At 37.7% G+C, this 15,253-nt stretch overlaps 1 protein-coding gene across 2 annotated transcripts in view; it reads left to right on the top strand.

Annotated features, from left to right (window-relative positions):
• Nucleotides 1–15,253, top strand: part of LOC121299827 (TBC1 domain family member 22B-like) — a 151,379-nt gene that overhangs the window by 79,030 nt on the left and 57,096 nt on the right. For both annotated transcript variants that reach the window (XM_041227942.1, XM_041227943.1), the window contains one exon: nt 8,903–9,017. In XM_041227942.1, coding sequence (XP_041083876.1) covers nt 8,903–9,017 — 115 coding nt within the window. The remainder of the gene's footprint in view (nt 1–8,902; nt 9,018–15,253) is intronic.

The following is a 15,253-nucleotide window of genomic DNA, read 5'->3' as shown; positions in this document are numbered from 1 at the left end:
ATGCTTTTTAAAAGCTTGCTGTTACTTCAAGGTGTTACATTCTGGCTCGAGATCAAGCACTGCAATATCTTTTATTATTTTGTTTTTATATTATAGTGTTGATGTGTTTTTCCATGTCTGCAGCAGCCCTGTAACCATGGCCATAGCAAGAGTGATAATTTACCTGAGGTCCAAACACAGAGAAGCAGATAGGGTCAGCATTACATATTGCACACCTTTTCCATGTACGGATAAGTGTTTTCTTACCTTCTTCACAAAGCCTGCTTTCAAAATGCAAGGTGGGTTGTGACAAATCCCAGGGATGAAGTACGTTTTTCTTCCATTGAATATCTCAGCCAAGTCTTGAGTCTCTTCAGTACAGAGAGACTCTGCTTGCATGAACATGTCGTCACAGGCAAGGCCAGCACCGGTTCTGAGGCAGTGAAGATACTTGGGCAGTACACTGGGTTAGCTTCATGGATAATTTCCTTCACAGAGGCAATATGATTTATGTCCTTCCACTTCTCTTTCCTCCTTTTTGATTTTCAGATTCAAAACCATCACATGTACCTTTAGCATTTTTAAAAACTTGCCCATCTTGGTTTTTGTATTTAAATATTAAATCACTTTTTGCTCTACTTGGTAATAAAGCCATCAAGTTTATTTTAAACATGTTTTCGCCTTCACATCTATTTTGTTTGATCAGTAGTTAATTTTGTTATGTAGTCCAATGCACTGAAGTTCATAGACTACAAGAAGGAATCTTAATAAAATACTAATAAATTAAACAGACTATTGCATTTTCACTTTAGAAAAATCCAAGGTTAATCAAATTGAATGAAACAGTTTCTTGTTTCACTGATTTCCTTCAGTGGAGGCATTGCATGTAATTTTTTAATTTCTAACCTTTTTCTTTAAATAACCCTTGGATTTATAAGCCTGACTGACATTTAAAACTGAACTATACCACAGCAGTTTTTCATTTAGACGAAAATGTATACACAACAGGCATACTTAGGGCTGTATAATTTGTGTTTTAAAATGGATTAATTTATATTTCATGTGTCCAATGTCCACATTGATAGCTGAAGTAGTTTTTCTTGTAGGACGACTGGCGCCTCACAGTGGCAGGGCACACTTCCTTGCACTTGAACCCTGAACCTGAACAATTCCTGTAACCTTGGTACCTGATCTTGCCCGCTCTCTGAAACTGAGCAGTACTTGGCTGGAGGTCCTCCAAGAAGCATCAGATGGTGCCGTGTTTGATGTGGTGGTGTCGGTCCAGTAGGGGGTGCTCTCTTTTCTCTGAGCCAGTTATCTTAGGGCTTAGGGAAACAGTGTAAATGAGAGCTTGTTTTTGTCTGCTTAACAAATGCTAGGTATTTTAATTAAGAATCATTAACAACTTTGTAAAATGTGTGGTTTTTTTTAAATAAAATGTAGGCTTTTTTTTTTTTTTTTTTTTAAATATTATTTTTATTGTATTATGCTGCAGAGTTCTCCGTCAATTCATTATTAAATATTCAAACAGACATTTGCCCTGTAAGGTACACATTTTGTTAATATAAAGATAATATATAGAATATAATTGGCAAAACAAGCCACAAAAGCTAATAACAACTTTGATTTAATTAACCCAAAACTCTGTGGTGGCATTGGTCCTTCTTACCGACTGCCTGTGGGGACCCGTCAATGCTTCTGCCGCTATGCTAGTCTACAACACAGGGATATTCAATCACAAGCAACCTCAACCTTTCCCTTGTCTCCAGTGACCAACTGAGGGTTGTGAGGAGACACACTTCTTTTGTACCCAGAGCTTGTGCCCCTGCAGGGAGCTGAACTGCAATCCCTTGTGAGCAGGTGTTATCAAAGACGGCTGACTAGGGTAATACAGCCTGGATCATATATGCTGCAATCCTTCACCAAGGTGATGGCCCAAAAAAATGTCATTACATCATGGTCCTGCAGAGCCTGGTAAAGGAAACTCTGCTGGTTCAGCACGTCCTAATGTTGGGAGGTTGAATCGCACTGGACCCCCTTCTGCCCACTACACAGCCATGGTCATCAGTGACAGACTAATAGAGAGAATGTGTCCTTCAGATGAGACTATAAAGCAAGATTAATTCTCAGATGAGTTGTGGGGGTGCTAACCCCTCTATTCTGCTATTCCATAGCCCTTTACAACACAAAACAGACTCCTGTTGGTGTTAAATGACTGTGCGTAGTGTGTACTTTAACCAGTGATTGGTTTAAAAAATGCTTGCTTAACAGTTTGACATTGATTCTGAAGGTCTTGGTGAGCTATACATGGAGCTTGATGTAAGGCATTGTGAAGATCTCTTATGGAAGCCTATTAAAGAGTGTGTGTGTGTAAGACAGGGCCTTTGTGGTATACCCCATTGGCACTGGCCTCCAATGTGCAAAATGGTGCAGCATAATACTCAGAAAAGCCAATCTTGCATGGGAATTCTTGTAATAACAAGGCAAGCTCGCAGCTCTGGTAAGGGCAGTCTTTTCAACAGAGAATTCAACCGGCACTTCAGTAAATGTTATCCATACAATATAAAAGGAGGGATTATTAATACTCTTACACATTTCTTGTATGATCTAGAGAGTTTGTGTTTAATTGCAGAACCGCTAAGATTGTGCCAGTACAATTCCAGCAGCTTTGCATGTACTTGCACGTTTCAATTATCTTCAAGCTTTGATTTTTCTTCTCCCACTGAAATGCTAATCCTCTCCTAAAACTGAATGTATACCCTGAGCATTAACCTTTTAGACACCAAGCAGTTCATTGTTCAATCTTTAAACATTAGGATAAGTTTTTAAATACTGTGATTATAACAGCTTAGGGAACGGGCATAATCTTCACTTGCTGTGAAACAATTATTCTACAAAAAAAAAAGAACTAAAATAACAAAAAGAGAAGAAGAATGTGAACTCTTGGGCTGCAGGGGAGCTTTTGTATTCTGTTGCTAACAATAGAAATGATTTGAGACGTTCGGCTATTTGTGTTCCAGCCTTTTCCGATGACGACTTTATAGTGTTTAAAGGCTGGAGTTGAGTTTGATAAGATTTAGTAAGACAAATGATCTGTTTCTTTTGGCTCCCTGCAGGGTTGCCTTTGTTTGATATGGAAGTTTGATATTCCTATTTGTCTATTTCCAAGTCATGATGACAACACGGATTTGCTTTTAAATTCCCATGTAAACAAAAGAAATCGTCGCAGGATGCCCTGCTCCTAGGGCTCACTGGTGCAGCCAGTGAAGGCACTCTGCCCGGAATGCAGGGTGCACCCTATAGAGTTCCCAGGGGGTGGCGCACAATTGGCTAAGCGCTGCCCGGGTGGGGTAGGGGTTAGGGGGGCTGGAGAGTCCTTGGTTAACTGCATACCAGCGACCCCTGTGGCTGGCCGAACGCCTGCAGGCCTGCCTGTACTCAATTCAGAACTGCGTGGTCCTCTGACGCTGTGAGTTCTGAATATGGCTGCACGGTGGTCTTGCGAAAGAGTGAAAAAAAGCAGATTGGGTGACAGCACTTGTTTTGGAGGCCACGAGTGCTCGTCTTCATCTCTCCCGAGTTAGTTCAGGGGTTGCAGTGGTGAGCCAGGTTGAATAATTATTGGACGTTCCGAAATTGGGGGAAAAATTGGAAAATGAACACAAATAATCGTTAAAAAGCAAAAACAAACAAAACAAAAAAGAACTGCTCTTTAAGATATTAAAATCAACACCCCCCCCCCCCCCAACAAGGCAATGTTACATACGTGGGTCGTCAGTAAATAATACTGAGGCAGACACAGAGCATTGGGCGCTCAGATTTAATAAACAACACAGGTTCTCCAACAGTGGTAATCCTAGTGCCGGATTTAATAAAGAAAGAAAACAAAACAAAGCTAAAAACACAAGGCCAGCACTAGTCTCACTAAAATAAACATCCCGCTCCAGCATCCTACTACACTATGTACTGTGTACTTCTACTCTATAGAGTGTTTAGGATCAACATTTCCTAAACTGACCTACTACTGGACTCCCGGAGTCCCGGCATTCTCACGATGACTCCTCAAGTGGCCTCGGCTGGGCAGTGCCTTCACGAGCACTGCGGTAGATTCCAGCTGTGTCGCAGAAACCTTGCAGTGGTGGTACAAGGCAGGTGTATGTATTAATGCATATGTAACATTGCAAGGCAGGTGTACGTGCTAGACAGTGGGGTGCTGCTCTGTTCTGTTTGTTCCTCTTTACACCCCCCTCTTAGTTGGACAATCTGAAAAGCTTCTCTGCTTCTCTGGTGGTTGTGAGGTCCTGAAGAAATCAAGGTCTTTTCTGAACCTTGGCTGATTTTTAAATAAAGGATTTGATGATCTAGACAGAAAATGAATATTAATTTATTTTTCATCTTTTTTTTTTAATAGTAAATGGCCATAGGGTTTTCTTTGTCCTACTTTTATTTTATTTTTTTGCTACTTGATGACCAAAACCCTTTTAGAGCCTTATTAGAAGCCACTTGAGTTATGAGTTGAATTGTCTAGCAACTAGAAATCCTAATCATTTCACTGTTAACAACAAACAGGATTAAAAAAAAAAGAAAATTACAAGGATACAAGAACAATGTAATATTGTACAATAATGTACGAGTGCCCTCCGATCACACAGGCCCTTCATTTAGCAGTCCTCATGCTTATTTAACACAGCGCTTATGAGAGCTCTCGGGGAACTCCACCCGTCATGTTATTAGTTACAAGTTGAGCACAGGGAAGACTTTTAATTACCTGCTGGCCGTTTCATGGTTTATGTAGTTATCCCTATGTCAGGCTGTATCCCATCAATGTTCAGGATTAATTGTGTGATTAGGCATGTAATACAGTAATAGATTCAGCGTTAGCACTTTTCTCCCCAATGCCATCTTCCATTACTCTGCTCATTTTCCCTCTCTTGCAGGGTGGCAGTCTCATTACAGACGTTTACTGGGACCCAAGAGGTTGCCTGTTTTAATTTCTTGTTTTGTCTCTCGATATTTCTTTGGTTTTGTCTGATGATCTGGAGAATATACAGTAAGTAAAATCAAACAATGTGCTTGGAGCTACATGCTACCACCACTAATAAAGTCAATCAGTTTATAAGAGATATAAGATTGGTATTGTTTCACTTGCTATAGAGAACTGAGGAAAACCATATACAGTTCTCCTTATTATAGAACATAAGAGTATAAGAGGTTACAAATGAGAGGAGGCCATTCGGCCCATCTTGCTCATTTGGCTGTTAGTAGCTTATTGATCCCAGAATCTCATCAAGCAGCTTCTTGAAGGATCCCAGGGTGCAGCTTCAACAACATTACTGGGGAGCTGGTTCCAGACCTAATTCTCTGTGTAAAAAGAAGTGCCTCCTATTTTCTGTTCTCAATGCCCATTATCTAAACTCTTAGGTCTTTTTCATAGATTCCTTCTTCAATTTTGGTATCTCCCATATGGTATTTAATAATGAACATTTTTATTGCCTGCGTGCAGTACCTTACACTTTTCTATGTTAAATGTCATTTGCCATGTGTCTGCCCAGTTCTGAATGCTGTCTAGATCATTTTGAATGACCTTTGCTGCTGCAACGGTGTTTGTCACTCCTATTTTTATGTTGTCTGCAACAAGTTTGCTTACTATACCAAAATCTAAGTCGTTAATGTAGATTACAAAGAGCTAATACTGACAGCTGTGGTACTCCACTGGTTTCCTCGTTCCATTTTGAGATTTCTTCTCTATTCAGTACTTTCTGTTTTCTACATGTTAACCACTCCCTAATCCATGTGTATACATTTCCTTGAATCCCTACTGCGTTCAGTTTGAGAATTAATCTTTTATGTGGGACTTTGTCAGAAGCTTTCTGGAAATCTAAATAAACCATGTCATATGCTTTGCAATTATCCATTGTTGATGTTGCATTCTCAAAAAAACAGTTAGTTAGATAAAATCTCCCTTTCCTAAAACCATGCTGACTGTCTCCCAGGATACTGTTACAATATATGTAATTTGCCATGTTGGATCTTATTATAGTTTACATAAGTTTCCATATAATAGAAGTGAGGCTTATTGGTCTGTAGTTACCTGGTTTGGTTTTGTTTCCCTTTTTGTGGATCAAGTTACGTTTGCTGTTCTCCAGTCTGTTAGCGGTTTGTAAATAACTTATTTCATTTCTTGGAGTATTATTGGGAGAATCTCATCTTGCCAAGGGGATCTGTTTATTTTAAGAGCTTCTAGTCCCTTTAACACTTCTGCCTCTGTTATGCTAAAGTTATTTAAAACTGGATAGGAACAGGTCGACATCTGGGGCATGTTGCCCGTATCCTCCTTTGTAAAAACTTGTGAAAAGTAATCATTTAATATATTTGCTATGTTTTTCTCTTCATCTGGGATGTTGCTATCTCTTAGACATTTTACTTTCTCTTTGAATGTTCTTTTGCTGTTATAATATTGGAAAAACTTTTTTGAATTGGATTTAGCCTCCATGCAATGCTCATTTCTATCTTTGTCTTGGCCTGTCTAGCTTCTTTTTTGACTTGCACTTTCATACTTTTTCTGTGTACTTTGTTATTGGTCCCTTTTATAGGTTCAGTAAAGTGCCTTTTTTTCTCTCAATATTTGTTTTAATTCTTCTATTAAACCATTTTGGCCATTTTGTTTTAGATTTTGATTTGTCTGCTTTTGGGATGTATTTGTTTTGCGCCTCTAGTACTACATTTTTAAATAATAGCCATCCTTTCTCTGTGGATGTTTTCTCAATTTTACTCCAATCTACTTCTGTTAGTCTCTGTTTCATTCCTTCAGTTTGCTTTTTTAAAATTGATTGGAGATTGCCAATCATTCTCTGACCTCTGTTTTTAGTTATTCTGTCTTAGTTATTTGAAAAGACTAAATCAGGGCATTCCCCTTCTCTAGTTGGTGCCTTGACAAATTGCGCTAAGAAGCAGTCATTTGTCATGTCTACCATTTCAATTTCAGCTGTCGTGCTCCCCACCGGGTTTTCCCATTTTATATAGGGGAAGTTGAAGCCCCCCATTAGTGTGGCTTATCCTTTGCTGCACACATTTTCAATGTCATTGTGTAACAGATTATTTTGCTCAGCGTCTGAATTTGTCGGTCTGCAGCATGCCCCTATTATTATGCCCTTTGAATTTTTGTCCATTATTCGGACTCATAGTGATTCTGCGTTGGTTTTTTTTTTCTACCCAATTTAATACCTGGGTGTAATATTTTTGATGTATAGCACTACCCCTCCACCCCTTCTGTCCTGTCTTTCCTATACAGTGTATACACACCAATATTATATTCGTTTCCATCAGTTTCGGATAACCAAGTTTCTGTAACACCTATCACATCTTAGTTACTTGTTAGTGCAATAGCTTCAAGTTATAACATTTTGTTTTTGAGACTTCTAGCATTTAGGTAAATACATTTAATGGCTGTCTTACCTGAGATGTTGTTGCCCTTGTTTTGATGCAATCTCCCTTCTTCTTTGTTGATTTCTACCCCCTTCCTTTCTAGTTTAAACGCTTCTGAACCTCCTCAAGGATCCTTTCTCCGAGTAGATTGTTTTCTTTTTATTTAAGTGAAGTCCATCCTGCCTATATAGATAGTCCTTGTTGTAGAATGTGGTCCAATGTTCAAGAAGGTGAAGCCTTCCCTTGTGCACCATGATTTCAGCCATGCATTTAGATTATTTATTTCCAGCTGTCTTTATGCTCCTTTGCAAGGTGCAGGCAGCATCCCAGAAAATGCTACAGTTTTGCTGTTTTCTTTTAATTTCCTTCCTAGCTCTCTGAATTAGTTTTGCAGGGATTTTGGCTTGCCTCTTCCAATATTGTTTGTACCGATGTGGACGACTACTACCGGGTCCACTCCTGTTTGCTGTAGGAGCCTGTTCAAGTTCTCAGTGATGTGTGTGACAGAGGCTTCTGGAAAGGCAGCACACTGTTATAGTAAGGAGGTGCAGACTGCACACTCAACTTGCTATGTTTCTCGATATGGAGTCTCTGACAATCATGACCTCCCTTTTTATAAGGTGACCCACAGTCGTAGCACAGTCTCCTAACTATGGCTCTTGACTACAAAAGGGCGAACACTTGTAATGAACCTCCTGCTATTGACTGACATCAGCATCAAACTCGTACTGACCTCTCGGCTACAGAGCTTGCTCTTTCAGTTGAACGGTTAGACGTTCGTATTTGAACCGTATGGTTTGCGCCTCGCACCCAAACCATAGCCTTTCCATTCAATTCAATGGGCTGAGATGTCAACTCATTACACACTGTAAGAAACTGAGTAGACATTGGCACTGGTGTCTTCTTCAGTGTGAATACTGAGCTGTAGACAGAGGATTTAGTCAAACAAGTGAAAAAACAGGTGTGGGGGCAGAAGAGTTTCCTTCTCTGCTGGCGTTCCCCCTGCTGGTACTCTTTCAAAGAAGTGGGGATGCACTATAACTGCGGATCTAAATTGTGAAACACTAACGTAGAAAGTATTGGTGCTAATACAAACTCATTCATGTGACCGTTTTTAAAATATTGATATTTAAACTAGACTGTAAATGTTAAGTGATAATGGAGTTCATTACTTTCCATTGGTAGAGATATGTCTCATTTTAATGGCTTGTTAGAGCAATATTAGGGTGAGCTGAAGGTTTAATGATGTTTGTAAAAATACTAGTCTGAGTATAATGGGATCCAAATTATGTAAGTTTGATTCCTGGAATATCAGGTTTTTTTTTCGTGTGCAGTTTAACTTCACAAAGCCACCCAGAGTCTATATAGAATGTACAGGACCTTGTTTTAATGTTCTAGCCTAGAACCTCTGTACATTCCAGAAGAGTACCTGAGCAAGGCCAGGCTGGAAATGAACCAATCGGTGCGCGTCTAACAAATCACTTCCTCTGTGTTACAGGTCTTTGAACGCATCCTCTTCATATGGGCGATTCGTCATCCCGCCAGCGGGTATGTGCAGGGGATCAATGATCTGGTCACTCCGTTTTTCGTTGTTTTCCTCTCAGAATTTGTTGGTAAGTCTTGTCTATGTGTGTGTGTTTAATCACAGTGTATTCATTGTAAATATTTTTATAATGTTTTTTGAATAAATAAACGAATAGCTGGGTGAATACAGTTTATTTTTTAAAACAATATAAGAGTTTATTCTTTGCGCTGTGTCATATTTTATTTTATCTTTTTTTATAAAATGGGACATGGACATGACCTTAATTGCAACCATCTTAAAATCTGAATTCACAAGATTCAAACTGCAGTACTTAAAATAGGCCAACATTACATAACACAACGTTAAGGTTATTTTGTGACACAGCATAGTAATGGTGTAGCAAGTGAAGGATGATTACTAAAAAAAAAAAAAAAAAAAAAAAAAAAAAAAAAAAAAATGGTTTTAAACGTCTCTTAATGCCACAGGTATGTTCTTCTCTTTGTCAGGTTATATATCATTCAACTCAGAGCAGAATTCATGTGTATTTCAGACAACATCCACTTTCTCTTAGAGGTCTACCTGTCAACAGTGTAAATGGCACCCATGGTGGTGGGGGGGCACAACAGAAAATAAAAAAAAACCCTTCTACAAAACCAAGTTGAAAATGAAAGTGAAAATTTTGTAAAGAACCTGAGAGTTATGGGGCAAGCTCTGTCTCTGCAGAATGTTTGAAGTCAGTACTCTGCTGGAGTTGACCTCGGCTTCCATCGTGTGCGTGCGTGCATGCGTGCATGCGAGTCAGTCTATCTTCTACAGTAGATCTTGTTATCTGTGCTCTCTAAATCAACAGAAGCGCTTCTTAAATAACTGCCAATAACGGGAGGGAAAAGAAAAGCATGTTGCTTTTGTATCGCTGCATTCATGACGCGCTTGTTTTAAGCTCTCTGTATTCTAGTTGCTTCAGCAAGCTGATGTGGTGAAGCTGCTGCTGTTCAGTGTTCCTACATGTCAATCAATCAATCTTTATTTGATATAGCGCCTTTCATAGAGGACCACCATCACAAAGCACTTCACAAGATGCAGTAACAAGAAGAAAATCCATAACACTTTAAATACAAAGAAATGCATAATATCTGCTATACAGAAAAAAAAAACAATCAATGCATAATGCATTAAATAGAGGAGAAAGAGCATAATACATGATAGTAGCAGCAACACAGCAGCTAACAGCAGATATCAGGTTTAAAGAGCATGGAAAGCAGGAGAGAACAGGTGGGTCTTTCTTATTTCTGTTTTCTGACCTGTGTTTCATGAGGTTTCTTCATATTAGGGAGGAGTCAGCTGACTAAGCAGTGTTCTCGCTTGTTTGATGTGTTGCAGGATCCTTTTATCACGTCTGCTTGGTGATATTAAAATTGTTTGTGAACAAGGTGAAACAAACAATAGCGCAGGGTTTATATCATGTGGTGGATAATAGTTAAAGAGGTTAATCAGAAGTGCGGGATTCTTTTAAAATCATAGCGAATGAAAATAATGAACATGTGACTGGATTTGTTGCTTTTGAAACCATTATGTTTTTATGAACGACAACACAAAACTGGAACATCTCTGCGAAAGCACAGGTGTAGCTGCCTTTCAACTGGTGGAACAAAAGGAATAGACAGGTATATTATCAGGTATATTATAGTAAAGTAAGTAGAGATATTAATGTTACAATGTTTATATATATATATATATATATATATATATATATATATATATATATATATATATATATATATATGTGTGTGTGTGTGTGTGTGTGTGTGTGTGTGTGTGTGTGTGTGTGTGTCTATATATATATATATATGTATCCAGACCACTAGAGAAATCTACGACACTGTATAGCCTATTGTATAAACTCAATCTCTTTCATGTTTTTGACCTGTGTTTCATGAGGTTCCTTCATGTTTCTGGTCTGTGTTTCACGAGGATTGGAAATCCTGCCTTGAGATTTGGTTATAACCTCATCATAGGAGGAAAAATTGATTGAACTATTGCCCTAACATCCTTACACCACAGGGCAATAGTTTCCCTCTGACATGTGATTGGTTCACATCACTTTCATTCCTGCCCCTTTTCAAAGGAACACCTTTCTCCTCTGCATGAGAAAATGGTTGACAGAAAATAAATTACAAAACATACTGCAAAAGAAAGATGCTCCAAATACTAAAACGGTGATTAAAATATCACGGTCGCTGTTTTCTGACTTTCTGAAATTCAAACAAATTAAACGTGACGATGTAAACAAATATGACGGGCGGGATTATGCAGCAGTCAGCAAACCAGATGGAGAAAAACTTTGCTAACTGTATGGTATGAACTTCAAATACATGTTCTGTTATTTATTTGTTATTTATTTACTTGTGCTGTAGCAGCTATATTTAAACACAATATATAAGTCGTATTTACTATCCAACCTTGCCTCACTTATTTTGTTGAATGATTCATATATAAAATATCTATTACAGACTCAGCCATAGTAGAAAATTAAAATGCCCCTCGGGAAGACTATTGTTACCTCCAGGGTGCAATGCCCTCAGCCTGCAGCTTAGGGCATTACAATCCCCTGTCGGTAATAGTAGCTTTTTAATGTTCCTTGCTGCAATGAGATATCTGATCTGCTCTTGTCAGAGACTCATGCTTTTACCCCACAGATATCATTAACAGTTGAGTATATTTCAAATATTGTCTGCTTTGTATCTTGCAGGGTTTTTTTACATTTATTTTGTGGCTTAATGATCCCTTTCAGCAGATGTGTGTGCTGAATTATGATCTCTAAGGAGGCTGTTAAAATGACTGTGATGGCTGCTAAATCTGGAGTTAATTTTTTTATTGCCGTTTTATGGTCTGCAAGACAACTGTTACCATGCTAAACTCTGTTTGCTTTTAGCAGTAGAGCAGATCTTGAAAATAAACATGAACAGATAAAACAGTAAAGATATACATTGGAAAACATGTCATGAATACCCTCAAGCATAAGGCTGCTTCTCAAAAGCAATGTTCCCGTTTGGCATAAAGAATGAGCAACTTGTTTTAAAATCATCACATATTATATATATATATATATATATATATATATATATATATATATAAATATAAAAAATCTTACTCTGCAAATTGTTTGAAGTATATTTCATTAATTGACTGTGTTTCGTGCCGTTTGTTAGCAACACTGATAAAGACAACTTTCGGTTATTAACAGCATTTTCCCAGGAACCAGTCCTATCCCATAGACTTTAATGTTAATGGAATTCTGATATAGCAACTGCACACTGCTTATAGACAACTTTATTACTAACTGCCAGTGCTACATAGCGCACTTTCATGATTTATGTGCATACTTCATGCAGCTTTTATAACACACCGAAACTGGCTACGAAGCAGAATGCAAAAATGAGATTGATTTACAGAGGGAGGTGGTACATTGTAAAAAGCAGACAACGTTGGACGATTTCTTCTTTTAAAATTGTGTTCTTTTGAATTGATTGTAATATTTTATATGTTTGCTTTACTCATTGTAAGGACAATTGTAGCACATCATTACTTGGTAATATTTAAGCACACTCTCTTTTTTTTTTATTTTACACACACGTGATGTGAACACTTCTATGTTTGGGTATTTCGTGTTTCTCGTGTTCATTTTTGAACACTGTAACATTTAAAACACATGTTTGTGCCATATTTGTACAACTACAGAATATATTGTTGTTCCATATTAATACACTTCATCGTTTAGAAGATTATACATATTTCACTCCTGTGCACCCCGAGACCACTTTCAAACATAAGACGTCTCATTTTCAATCACTCGACACACCCACAGTTTGTGGTTTCTAGGCACTTTTAACAAATTTGTCACTCTGAAGATTTACAATCGTACTCCACCAACAAGCGAGTGAGACAAATAGTCTTTGACTATTTTGTCTATTAAAAAAAAAAAGCATACCATTTCCTTAAAAATACATTCTTTTTTGCAGTTTGTTATCTACTCAGTTTAATTCACCATTCCTGAATTATCAAAAAGAAAATTATATTACAGATTCTTTAATATTTATATTGTTATTATTCATTAAATTAACTTGCAATTTGAACTTTAATACCCATTTATTGTCTTTTTTATTACAGATACTATTATCCATGTATTATAAAAAAATAATGTGTTGGGTTTCAGTGAGTTACAGGAAGATAATTCCATCTGGGGTTTCTGTGACAGTTTATACTTGACCTGACGGTCATGTTATTTATGAAGTCGTGTAAACCTTAGATGAATTATTTTCCTGTAACTGACTGAAGCAAATCTATTTATTATTATTATTATTATTATTATTATTATTATTATTATTATTATTATTATTATTATTATTATATATAGTGCATTCATTCTTGCCAGTAAATGCTGGATTTCCTTGAGTTTTACTAACCCAGAAGCTTTGCCTATGTTTCTTGATTTACTGAAGCGATTTCATTAATAAACCCTTGTACACAGATTTCAGAGACTCTTATCTGTAATTCCACAGCAAATAGCACTCATTTCCAAGGGGGCTATTGTCTTTCGAATGAAAAAAAAAAAAACAGTGTGGTTTACACTTGTAAGCTTTAGAAAGTAAACCTGCATAGCAATCCAATAGGAAAATAATTCATTATGATGATATATCTCTGGGAAAAGCTTGATGCTGTTTGTGAAGGATCCTGAGGCACTCTTGTCTCTGTCATTCATCAAACTGCAGGGCTATTATTCATGTCTGGGTTCTGTTTTATTACAATAATGACTGATGCTTAGGATGAAAAGCAAGTTCTCCAAAGACTGCATGCTTATCATCTCATTACATTATTGCTCCTCTATAAAGGTCAGTAGATTCGCGACTAGCAACTGATTCTGAAAACAGTCTTAATTATCCCCGGTGTAGGGGATTTAGCAGAGGCGCCTGTACGCAAGTGACATTTGTAAAAATGCAGATTGGTGTTGGTGCTGTTAGACCAACAGTATCTTGTGACTCCCTGCCAGCCTGCTGAAACTCCCTAGTAGAAGTGAAGTACTTTCCTTGAAATGCCCTATCTGAGAACATAACCCTTCTCAGTTATTCAGGAAGCTTAATCTTGAATAAAAGGCTGTACCATTTCCAACTGCTGTGTCTCCTATGCCTGAGTTAGATGTCTTGGTGCTACCGGTCAGGAGCTTTTAAAAATGAGCCATTGAGAGCTTTACCCTGCCTACAACAAATCAATAATCAATACTGCTATCAAGGTTTATTTGAAAGTTATACCAGCGTAATTAGACAACGTAAACCTCATGCCGTAGCATGACTCTGTAGTACACAATTCCAATGAAACATTGTGTCATTTCATAAGCTGGTATTATTAAAGCAGAAGAAATCAATTTTAAGATATCCCTGGGTTTATTGAGCATATATAATCAATCAATCAATCTATATTTTATATAGCGCCTTTCATAGTGGAACACCATCACAAAGTGCTTTACAAGATGCAATAAATACAAGAAAATCCATAATACTTCAAATAGAGAAATGCGTAATACATGAAATAGTACAATACAGTGGAAAGTGCAGAATACATGATAGTAACAATACGTGAAATAGTAGCAGCAGCTAATAACAGATATCAGGCTTAAGGAGTATGGAAAGCACAAGAGAGAACAGGTGGGTTTTGAGAGTGATTTAAAGCGAGCTACAGTCGGAGCATCACGAGCCAAAACTGGGAGAGAGTTCCAGAGAGTCGGAGCCATGAAGCTAAATGAGCGTTGTAATGTGAGTGCTGTACATACGCCTGCAAGGTATATTGAAAGAGTCATTCAGGAAGCTGGGGTATCACACCTATTCACCAGAAGATATTGATGTTATGTGTTTAGTTGTGCAATTGCAAATTAAAATAGTTAAGTAAAAATAAAACAAGCTGTTGTCCTCCACAGCTAAATCAATAACAATGATCATTTTTATAGGAATCGATTGGTATTTATGGCAGTGTCGGATGGGAACAGATTTTACTCCCAGGGTGTCTGATAATGTGTGTTTGTGGTGGTAGATTCAGACAAAGTAGCTTATTCAGAGGTGTAAGTCTCTCTCCTTGCTTGAAAACGTCAGGTACGTACTGCTTCTCCATATCCACAGAGCTGCAGAGGATTGAGAGACACTGTCTCCGTCGACACCTCATTTCAAAGAATTCTAAATGGGGCATTATCTGCAGATTAATTCAGTATTTTAAGTATAGTTAATTGAAGGAGCCCCCAGAATGGTACCTTTTCAATGAGAACAATGCTTGTTTCTC

Source organism: Polyodon spathula, chromosome 25, assembly GCF_017654505.1.
Source record: "Polyodon spathula isolate WHYD16114869_AA chromosome 25, ASM1765450v1, whole genome shotgun sequence".
NCBI lineage: Eukaryota > Metazoa > Chordata > Actinopteri > Acipenseriformes > Polyodontidae > Polyodon > Polyodon spathula.
The sequence above is the reverse complement of the archived record's forward strand: the minus strand, read 5'-3'. Positions and strand labels throughout refer to the sequence as shown.